The sequence below is a fragment of the Anthonomus grandis genome, chromosome 13 (genome assembly GCF_022605725.1).
Source record: "Anthonomus grandis grandis chromosome 13, icAntGran1.3, whole genome shotgun sequence".
Lineage (NCBI taxonomy): Eukaryota > Metazoa > Arthropoda > Insecta > Coleoptera > Curculionidae > Anthonomus > Anthonomus grandis.
In genome coordinates this window covers 16218540-16230599 of record NC_065558.1, presented here as the reverse complement: position 1 = coordinate 16230599, position 12060 = coordinate 16218540, and the positions used below count along the sequence as shown (strand labels likewise).

At 31.9% G+C, this 12060-nt stretch overlaps 1 protein-coding gene across 2 annotated transcripts in view; it reads left to right on the top strand.

Annotated features, from left to right (window-relative positions):
* Positions 1–12060, top strand: part of LOC126743568 (aromatic-L-amino-acid decarboxylase-like) — a 47021-nt gene that overhangs the window by 33456 nt on the left and 1505 nt on the right. For both annotated transcript variants that reach the window (XM_050450718.1, XM_050450717.1), the window contains exons 5-10: positions 636–738; positions 789–935; positions 1136–1284; positions 7554–7693; positions 7746–7906; positions 7961–8230. In XM_050450718.1, coding sequence (XP_050306675.1) covers positions 636–738; positions 789–935; positions 1136–1284; positions 7554–7693; positions 7746–7906; positions 7961–8230 — 970 coding nt within the window. The remainder of the gene's footprint in view (positions 1–635; positions 739–788; positions 936–1135; positions 1285–7553; positions 7694–7745; positions 7907–7960; positions 8231–12060) is intronic.

The window sequence follows — 12060 nt, the reverse complement described above, 5'->3', positions numbered from 1 at the left end:
TGCAATTTATGAGAATTATTAACAATTTGATTTACTCTTGCTGATTATATAGATTATCAGCAATTAATAAACGAGTTTAAGTTGTGACTCATGAGTGAATAGCTTGGAAACTATTGGATCTTAATACCATCACTGTGAGACATCAGAAAAAACAGCAAATTTGCTAGAGAAAATTGAAATTTTATTAAATTGAAAAGGATAAATAAAAACATTTTGCAATCACTTCAAAGTATTTCTTCCAACTTCCATGGTGATCAATCAATCTTATTAAAAGCTTTAGAGTATTCTCCATTGGATGGAGACTTAGAGACATCGCATAGTTCTCTAAGATGAAAAAGAAAATATATAATACAGGTTATAATTATACATTCTGCCATTAAACAGATCAATAAAAGCATGCTTTATCTTAAAAGAAATTAAGCATTGATGCCTTTTCATGGAGTATTAGTATTACGTTATTATCCAATTTCCACTGAGGGATGAATACATTTTAAAAACACTATCACAACATGAGTCACAAGCTACTAAAACTGGTTAAACTTCAATCGTAATGAACCTGGTTATTTTCTTCTGATATAAAATTGAAGTTCTGCACTCTTATTAATATTTGCAGTATAAACTAAAATTTATTCTAGATCTCAAGTCCAGCATGTACAGAATTAGAGGTGGTGATGTTGGACTGGTTAGGCAAAGCTTTAGGACTTCCAGAAGAGTTCTTAGCATGTTCTGGAGGCAAAGGTAAATATATTTATCCCTTTTGACTGATTTAATACGATCAATGATTTTAGGTGGTGGAGTAATTCAAGGAACGGCTAGCGAAGCCACTTTAGTAGCCCTTTTAGGAGCCAAAGCGAAAATAATGGCGACAATCAAGAAGGAAAAACCGGAAATGAAAGATTCAGAAATTATATCAAAATTAGTCGGGTACACTTCAAGTAAGTTGATTATTACATTTTTAATTGGGACAATTTGCATTTTCGTGGTCAGTTCTCTTTGTTTTGCTTAACGTTACAAGAACAATGACTTTGACCTGAAATTGGTGAATGGTCGTGTTAGTACACCGCTTGCTGATTTTGTCATATTAGATGTTGAAAAAAATTGCTTGGTAAATAAATGTTTTTAATTTTTTTTTTAGTGCAAAGCCATTCTTCGGTAGAGCGCGCTGGATTATTAGGTGGAATTAAATTAAGAGCATTACCAACTGACAATGAAAATAAAATGAGGGGTGAAACTGTGGAATTGGCTATTAAGGAGGATAGAGAGGCTGGGCTTATACCATTCTTTGTAAGATATTGTGAATTAATGATCATATTAAGGGCCAAGTTTCTTGAAAAGCATTTAATCTACATTTTGTGTAATGTGGCAACCGTTTTTTTTTTTGCTGTAATTTATTATGAGGTTGGGGAATTTTTTGTCATAAAAATTCCTACATAAAAATTAATTTATATTATAATTAAAAAATATTAAAAATTAATATATTTTTTTAACTAGTAACTTTCACCATGTTAAACAACCAATTTTTTCAAATAATAATAATAATAACAATAATAATAATAAGACGTTTATTAGTAACCCAAAAAAACTTGCAAAAAATACACTGTAAATAAAGGTGTTTGTTTTTATCAACCACACGTCTCAGCTGCAGCATCGTCAAAGCTAAAATCTCTTGATAGTAAAGATTTAAAAACTTAAATACCTTCTTCTAAGGGTGTTACTAGAGGATGGCCCACTATCAGATTACTGTTATTATTAGATCACTGTTAGATCACTGTTATTTCATGGTCGCCACATTTTGCGCTATTATGCCACAAAAAAATTACTTGTTTAAATCACTTGCTTACAACAATAGCAATTTAAGTTAACTCATAAAAAATACCTTATTAGAACTAAAATTGTTACACTTAATTTCTTCTTATTTATATTAGACCCTAGGTAGGTAATTACAGACGTAAAGGTAGATATAATACTTACATACCTAATATCACAAGTTTTAATTTGGACTAAGCTTGGGCTTTGAACATTTTTTGCTATTATTCATCCCTACTTAATATTTTGCAATGCATGTAAATATTAAATTTCTAATCCGGTTTTGACCACAAATATGATAATTTTGGGTCTTTTTATGACCCTACAGAAAATAAGGATTTTATGGCGCTTAAAAGATCAACGGTATATCTTTGAGGGCACGAATGTTTCTTAACTTGTGGTTTCAAAGTTTTTATCAAAGTAAATAAATACAGTCAGGCAACTAAAAGGCCTATGAAGCAGATTTCCAGGAATCTTCTACAAATGAGGAATCCTGGGTTCTGTTGAGGCCTGCCAATATTAAAATATAAATTTTATAGTAAATATAGCTAAATTATAATAAATACTAGTTAAGCTATAATAAATACACACTGAGAAAGGGATAGGGTAAAGGAAGGTGCAGGAATGTAGCATATTATTATTATAAGAGTAGATAATTAAATTTTGTATCCATTAACTGCGAAATTTCTTTTATTTCTTTTTAAAAGCTCACAAAGATCAAAAAATGCTTGAGGCCTGCCAATATTAAAATATAAATTTTATAGTAAATATAGCTAAATTATAATAAATACTAGTTAAGCTATAATAAATACACACTGAGAAAGGGATAGGGTAAAGGAAGGTGCAGGAATGTAGCATATTATTATTATAAGAGTAGATAATTAAATTTTGTATCCATTAACTGCGAAATTTCTTTTATTTCTTTTTAAAAGCTCACAAAGATCAAAAAATGCTCTATCATTTAATTTTGATTTCTTTTAAGGAGTTTTGCAACTATTAAATTCACTACTCTAATAATTTATTTTATTCTAAAATTTGGAAAACCCAAAGATAAGGTGCTTCAAGAAAGAGTCAAATTTTTTATCATGGGATCTCGAAAACCATAAACAATATGGAGTATATCAAATATTTAACAGTATCTTCCCGCATTGCTTATAAATACCACTTTTTACACTACATGGATAGCAAGTTAACATGGAAAGTCTTTGGAAGTTTACATACATACTAGCGGATCTTCGTATTTTGACCTGGAAGCTCTGTATTAGAATTTTGCGACATGCAAACATTTTTGTCTAGATGCCAATTTATTTCTTGTGCCGCAGAGTTTAGGTCGAGAAATTGGAAACTGTACTCATTCTCAACTATGCAAAATAAGGAAAGTCATTTTATATCAAATTTAAATATATTATATCAAATATCAGGATGAAAGAAATATTTATGATCTGTATAGCATCATACTCGTATATGTGGCTGATGGTAACCGCTCCAATAACTGTTGCCATCTCAAAGCTTGGCCCTTAAGACAATCGTTATAAAAAGTTCTACTAACGATGCGAAGTCCTTATTAGAGACATGTAAAGTTAAATTAAAAACAAATTCATTCACGCTATACAGTGAGGACGCGCAAGTTGGAAAAAGTTCATTTAAAATTCAGGGGTGTGTTCGAAAAAAAACGCTCGGACACGTTAATTTTTATTTTCTGTCGCGATTTTTTTGACAATGAATTCATGTATGGACCAAAAATGAGCTACGACTATCAACTTAATTTTTTTAAATAGAAACACCCATTTTTTATTTTATTTTTTAATTCTGTATAAAATTTTAAGTATATTTTGTATACCATGTCCTATACCTAACCTCAATATTTATTAAGACGTTTGCAATTAATTTTTTTATAAATAACCATGAATTTCTGGAACAGTAAAAAAAAAACAAAAAAATTCAAATAAATGTTCAAATTGTTGACAACTTCCTGACAGTAACCAAGTCGATATTCAAATTCTTGTAATACTTTACTTACTGTTTTGTTGTAGTTTTGTTGTATTTCGTCTTTAACTTTTTAATTCTTCTAAAATTTTAGGCTTATCGAAATAAACTAGATTTTAGATAACCCCACAGTGAAAAATCCAATGGGGTTAAATCTGGCGACCTTGCTGGCCATTAAATAAAACCTCCCCTTCTCATTAAAAAAAACATCCCTATTTGGGAAAATGTTGGTAAAGTAATCTCCTATTGTTCGCGAATAGTATGGGGGGAGGGGCGCCATCCTGTTGGAACCATATCGAATCTGCCGGTATAAATGGGTTTTCACCATTTGGATAAAGTGCAATTAAACTAGGTACTATATGATTTTGAAGCAACTCCAAATATTTTTCAGAGGTAAGTGCGCCCTCAATAAAATAGGGACCCACAATTGACGTACCCACAATTCCTACGTATAATTACCATGCGTTTAACTTCTTGGGAAATTGTGTGTGACTCCAGTGTGGATTTTCTGGTGCCCAATAACAAAAGTTTGCCTATTTACAGAACCACTTAAAAAAAAACTTTCTTCGTCAATTAAGACCTTTGCTACTGCAGTACTTTGCTATCTGTATTCGTGTTGATATGGCGTTTTATTTATTTTGGCTTTTTTGGATTCTCCATAGATGAGATGCATGTAAGCATATTCGCGAGCAGTATGATGACCTGGCATGGTTTCGTTCACTTACTAAACAATCACATGGTTATTGATAATTTAGAAAAAATCCAAATCAAGTTCAGAAATCAATTTAAAATAATCATCCATTATTCTCAAAGAGACTTAGATATATGACCAAAGGAGGAGAAAGTATACTCAAAGTCTCACAAATCAAGAGTCAAGAGTAATTAACAGAAAAACCATAAAATAGTTTTTAGTAGGCAAACTAAGTTTAAAGAAATCAGCCCGGGTAAATTAGAATTTGCTAGTAAAGATTCCATTAGGTCAATGCAGTCAGTAAGTGGTATACTGAGAAAAAAAAATTCACATCTAAGGAAATTCACGTTGCATTGTCTGGTATATATATGCCTTTTGAAAAATTAGCAAATTCGACGGAATTCTTAGTGTAAAAATGACTTCGGAAGCCTGTTACTTCTCTTAAAACCCCATTCAACCATGAAGAATGTTTAAAGCAAGGAGAATCCACGAAAGATGATACCACTGGTCTAATTGGCTGTCTTTCTTTATGAACTTTAGGTAGCCCGTAAAGAAGAGTTCTAGGGTTCATAGAATAAAGAGCCTTTTTCCTAATATTAAAAAACTCCAAGGTTAATAAAGATCTATCGAGAACACCTTTCATTTTTGTAAAAAATTAAGTTGTGGGATCCCTAGTCAAAGGTTGAAACTCATCAGTATCAAGAAAGCTCACAACCATACTCACATAATCTGTGCGTTTCATAAAGACTGAGCAAGATCCTTTATTGGCCTTAGTGGCAATTAAGTCATGTTATTCAATTTTAGTTTTTAAGGATCTTACCATTACTTCTTCAATCTTACTTAAGTGCTTACCATTATTAATAAAAGTTTTGTTTTTGTCCAATTTAGAATTTAAGAAAAGCATTTTTTTGTTGGTAATATTTGTAGTTTGTAGGATATTTTCAGCCTCGACGGCTAGCTTTTCTCTAATTTTTAAATCAACTTTAGAAATTAAATTATAAGTTATGACCTAGAATATGTTCTTCGTGGGCTAAAAATGAAACGTCAGATAAATTAAAAAATCCTTTGTGAAAATCAAAATATGAATTACCGCCCAAGTTCTATCTAAATTCAGGTAAAATACGTTGTTTTAATTGTGTCAACTTAGACTATTTAAGATTGGAAATTTTCTTACCTAATCTCCTAAAAGTTTCAGATCCAAATGACTTAACTTCGTCCCTAAATTTTAAATCTAAAATACAAAATTCTAAAAAAGGTATCACAAAAGTTAGAGTTAAATAAAGAAATTTAAGCTTAGAGTTACCGGTATTTAGGCTTCTATAATGATTTTTTATTTCTTCTTTAATCCAAATAATCTGAGCTTTCTTTACCGCTGTAGTAGAAGCCCTTGTGTGTGTTTTGCATCTAATGTTTATAAATTTTGGAACTAATTGAAATAGTAAACATTGTTGAAAAAACGAAATTTTCATCAGTAAACTTTTCCGTGCAATTAGGTTCTTCCTGTAGGTTCGGATAAGTGTAGCCTGGCTGGTATATCGTAATTCAAAATAATTATCCATTATTCTCAAAGAGACTTAGATATGTACTTAATTTGTGAGATTATGACTTTGAGCATACTTTCACCTCCTTTGGACAATAAACCAAGCCAAATTAACGAAAAAATCCAAAAAAGCCAAAAAAAAAACACGGTATCAATATGAATACAGAAAGATGCCTACGCTATACTCCTAAACATAGTATAGCAGTATTTCTGAAAAGAGAATACACGTACAGGTGGATAGTGCGGTGTAGAAGAATAGCCTCGCGTCATGTTCATCCAATTTAAATAAATTATTTAAAATTACCCATTTTACGGGGAAGAATAACAAATAAAGAGTGAGAAATTAAAATTAAGAAAAAGTGTACCCTAATCCAATTTAAAACGTCGTATCAGGAATGGAGGCAGACAATTTGAACATTAGTTGCGACTAACGTAAAGTTTTATTTAATTTATTTTAACTGTACAATTATTAATTTAGATTAGAGTCTAGAGATCTAGTGGCATACATTTGACTATGTACTAAAAAAAATACACCCCTATTAAATTAGCCTCGTCGAAAAAAACTATCTTACTTAAAAATTGTGGGTTTGAATTACATTTATTCATCATTATTTCGCAAAACTCTATTCTGCGGATGTGATCATTTTCAATACGCTCCTGAATTAAATGAATTTTATATGGATGCCATTTATTCCTATGCAAATATTTTAGATGATTTACTAACCGATTACTGACTAGAACACATGATTTACTAACCGACTGATCTGCAGCAAGTTGTCCAGTTAATTTATGTGGATTTTCTTGTAAATCTAGCAAAATATCTAATTGTCTGTTTTCTGGATGCGTAGGACGGTCCAGGTCATATTTGTCTGTAACATGACCAAATCTCAAAACTTTTTTTCAATTTTGCTTACTACCGAATGTGTAATAGGCCTCTCCGGGTACTTATTGTTAAACAGATCGCAAACTTCAGCCCGTGTTCGGGTTTTCTCGCCATATCATACCATCATCAAAATTCCAATTCTTTGTTTTTCAGTTAAATGCGCCATACTTTTAAATTTGCCACTGCACTTATCACTTACTGAAATTTACGCAAAGTAATATATACTGTTTCCATGCGATTAAATGGTGACAAGATGTCAACAATCAAATATACCACATGTATATAAATATACTATGAAGAAACATGTTTGAATATGCTCAAATATCTCAAACAGATCCAAATTTATTAATAATGTTAGTATTAGGTATAAGACATGGTATACAAAATATACTTAAAATTTTATGCAGAATTCAAAAATGGAATAAAAAATAGGTGTTTTCATTAAAAAAATTGAAGTTGATGGTGGTTGCTTATTTTTGGTTCACCCTGTATACATGAATTCATCATCAAAAAAATCGCGACAAAAAATAAAAATCGACGTGTCCGAGCGTTTTTTTTTCGAACACACGCCTGTATTTTAAATGAATTTGTTCCAACTTGCGCGTCCTCACTATATAAACAAAAATGAATAAATTATTACTTTTTAGTGTGTGGCTACTCTTGGAACAACTTCGTCTTGCACCTTCGACCGCCTAGACGAAATCGGCCTAGTTTGCAATGAAAACGACATCTGGCTGCATGTGGATGCCGCCTATGCAGGCTCTGCCTTTATTTGTCCAGAATATAGGTATTTTTTTAGATAATTTCAAATATTATAGCTGATTTAAATGGTATTTCAGATATCTAATGAAGGGCGTCGAAAGAGCAGACTCGTTTAATTTCAATCCTCACAAGTGGCTGCTGGTGAACTTTGACTGTTCTGCCATGTGGCTAAAAGACCCGTCCTGGTTGGTGGATGCTTTTAACGTTGATCCTTTATACCTCAAACATGAGCAGCAAGGTTTAATATTAAATACCTTATAAAATCATGATGATTAAAATGTAATTTTTCCAGGTTCCGCTCCAGATTATAGACACTGGCAAATTCCTTTGGGACGTCGTTTCAGATCTTTAAAACTCTGGTTCGTGTTAAGGCTTTATGGTCTCGAATATTTACAAAATTACATTAGGAATCACATCGCATTAGCGCATAGATTTGAAAATTTCGTACGTCAAGACGATCGGTTCGAGATCACCGAGGAGGTGCTGATGGGTCTGGTGTGCTTCAGGCTTAAAGGCTCTAATGAGATTAACGAGGATTTATTGAAGAAGATTAATGGACGCGGTAAGTAAATCAGGTCGTGTTTATTAGGAATGTCCTTTAAAATTAAATCATAATCAGCAAAATTGCATGTTTTGCTCGAAAGATATAAAAGGTCTCATGCATTCACCATTTTATTTGATAGAATTGAGTTTCCTGGATATATATTACATTAAATATAAGGATGTATTTATTTAGGATTTACATTTGTTAACATTTAAAAAATAAATCCTATGTTTTCTGGGAAGAACTATTGATAGTTTAGAACTTATTCCTAACGGATAATTATAGTTAATTAATCATACTCTAAGGTTTCGTAATAAAACGCATTATCTCCATATGCAGTAGATTAAATTGTCCATGGAGGTACTGCCATTCAAATTTATTAAACAAGTTCGAAAAGTTATTTAAACGACTGTTTATTGGTTGAATGTAAATACAAAATTTCAATGGCCTTTACATCAACTGAATTTTCTAGTTTACTCATGGATTATGTGTCTCAATTTCTCTATGAGAGTGTTAATACCAGGGCCACTACTGCTTCTCATTTAAATCATGATTCTGTGATGTTTGACGTTCCATTTGCAAATAGAAAGCAGAAACATCCCAAAAATGGGGAGAATTTATAGTCGAAGGAGTTAAAGTAATTCTTAAATACCTTGCGCAGATGTTAATTCACACACTTCTTTGCAGAAATATCTTTATATTAGTATGAGTATTTAAGTATTTCATGTAGACTAACCAGTATATTCAATTAAACTTTTTGAGTGACTTTATTACAATGGTTATACTTTTGTCAGGCAAAAATCTCAGATTGCTTTATAGGCAGCAAAAGTTTTATTCTGTTTCAGTTTTTCTTAATTATTTTATGAGAGGTTGAAGAATTTATTACTCAGTATTAACTAAGTTGATTTCTTGTCAATGTTAAACCTCGTGAGCTCAATCGGTGATTGAATTGCTCAGTCTTTCTATTTAGCTCGTACAGATTCATTTCAAATCAGAAAGACTTTTGATTATATTTTAACGATCTTAACTGCCGTGAATATACCAGAGATCGAGCTGAGCTGCTCAAATCCAATCAAAGCCCGATTTAAAATCCGATGAATTTATGGCCCATCGTTCTAATGGCCGAAAGAGTTGGTACGGCATGACCTGTGAAGTGCAGAAGACTTGTTTACTGCTCCAGCTGATTATGCTCTAGCACATTGTGTGGCTGAGGATTTGCAAATGTCTGAAAGCACAACCGATGTACGCAAAAATTCAAGAGCTGTATCGGCTTAATCTCATTTAAGATAACTGGTAAAGAGACTGGTAGATTTTCTATCTGGTTACCAAAGAGGGGTCTCATCAGAAGTCAAGCTATAAGGATGTTTCGGTCGCCTTGTATTTTCTAAAGGAAAAAGTTGCTTGCCAATGGCCTGAAAAGCCTAACAATTCTCAAGCTGACATGCGGACTCGATAACTGACAGGAGAATGATTCTCAGCATGTTAGAGGTGGTCTTCAGGCTTCAGAAGTGCAAGTTCTGGTGTGCTATTATGCTCCTCAACGTCGTTTTCTGGAGAAAAGCGTGGAATGTTATTTCTACAAGAGATCCTGCTGCAATAAGGAAACCTCTTCTGCCGATATCGATATCCCCCATCTTTGCTAAGCTTAGGGAGAGAGCAGTGGAACGATCTTAACTGCCGAGAATATATGAGCTATTCTCCGGCAAGTGCTTCTAGTAGTCTTAAGTCATTGTGTTTAGTGTACAGGTGTATAATAAATCAACTGACTATTTTTGTACATCGAGTGTGTTAATTCACACCTGAATGAAGGGTAAAAGAACTCTACAAGATCGAAATAAGAAATGATTTGTCAGGTGTGGATGGTGTGTCTGGCAAGATGCCAAATACTGTCTTTGTCTCTAACTTTTTTCCTAAATATCTTATGATGTGTTATTCCACTTCATTAAGGACGAGTTCTTGAGGATTCATGCAATTTCAGATTATTCTCTTTATACCAGCACAGTTCAAGATTATCGATCAGTTAGTAAAACCAGAATGATAGTTTTTTATGCCACTACAATATCTTAACGCAAGCTCAGTTTGGTTCAGACTGGAAAAAATACTACTGATGAGACTGACTATTTTTACTTTTCTGTAAGGCATATATACAAACAAAAATTATGCAATGGCTCCTCTTGCTAAATTTTGTTACTTTGGCAGACGAATGGCTTGGCTCATATCCTAATTGGTGATTAGATTTTGCTTTATGGATAATATCTAACAATTTATTCGCTGCTGTTTTTTGAGGCTTTTGCTTTAAATTTGTTATCTATAGTGTACCGTAGGATCGTCAGATAAGTTTTCAGGTTTTAGGAAGGAAGATAATTTCGTATTTGATAGTCTTATAAAGCACCTTCTCACCTTCAGGTTACACCACTTTGATATATCAAATACAGCTGTTTCCATATTGTGGCACATTTAACCGGGGCAAAGAGAACGGGGTAACCCACAAAAAATAGTATTTTTTTTTATATGAACGTATGTCCTAAACTTCTTACTTTCGGATTTAAAGGGTGTTAAAAATTACAAAAAAAAACTTTTTTTTAAAGAACTTTACTAGCATTACAGATATTTTTTTTTTAAATTTGCAGATGTGCTTTATGCATCAGAGAGCATTTTTTGACGTACAAGAAAAAAATTACCAGTGGTGTTCATAAGAGGTTTATTGTAAATATTTTTTATTAAAAAAACAATACGTCACTGCATTTTTCTAAAATACATTTTAGTTTATAAATTGTTGTTTAGTTTTAAGCAAATTCGAATTCTTGAGCATTTTTATTTGAGGCGCAGTTTTTGCGTAAATTAATAAAAACTATTTTTGGAATGTCAAATAGATAATATTTACTTAACAATTATTAAAATCATTTTTCTTAGGTTTATTATTTTAAAATGAATTAACTTTATCTTCTTGGAAAGTCAATTCACTTTTTCAGCATTTTATACAATAATTGGGAGAAAAAGCAAACCGTAAGTGATTTTGAAGTGTAAATTCCTAGTAATTTAGATATTTCTGGGCACTAAATTCTAGTGTTTAAATAATTTTATTTATTATTAGCTTTAAGCTAAATAGAAATCGTTATTTTACTAAAAAAAACAATAACAACAGCCACAATAATAGAATAAATCAAAACAAAATATTTACATTAAGTGTTATACATGACAGCCACCTGATTCAATACATCTTGCTCTTTTTGATAAGGAACAGCAAATTCTTTGAAAAATTCCCACTTTTTTTCGGCTTTCTATGGGAACGGCATAAACTTCCGATTTTAAATACCCCCAAAGGTGAAACTCACAGGGATTAAAATCCGGAGATCTAGGAGGCCAATTAATCGGACCACCCCTACCTATCCATTTATTTTGGAACGTTTACACCAAAGTGTGCGGGACAGCCATCATGCATGAATTTGGATGTCTTATTAAAGGCATTTCATCCAGCAGTTGTTTTGTAATATGATTTATAAAAAATTTAAATTAGTTTAAGCGACGAGCCCTTATAAAATATTACCAATTACTGCTATCCAAATATTAATTTTTAATCCGTGTTGATGATAGGCCTCTTAAAAAACGAGAGTATTTTCTTTAACATATGAATAATAATGGACGTTATAAATATTAAAAATTTAATTCTTAGTAAAAGGGATTCATCACTAAAAACAATCTTAAAAAAACTGATTGTGGTTTTTTTTATTTTGCAGCTAGTGGGAAAATTTTAAGCGGGAGGGGAAAGGGGTAAATCTTGTTTGAAAAACGCCTGAGCTTTTTGAAAATAAATAATGACTGATCCTCTCTCGCAACCGCTGATAAAG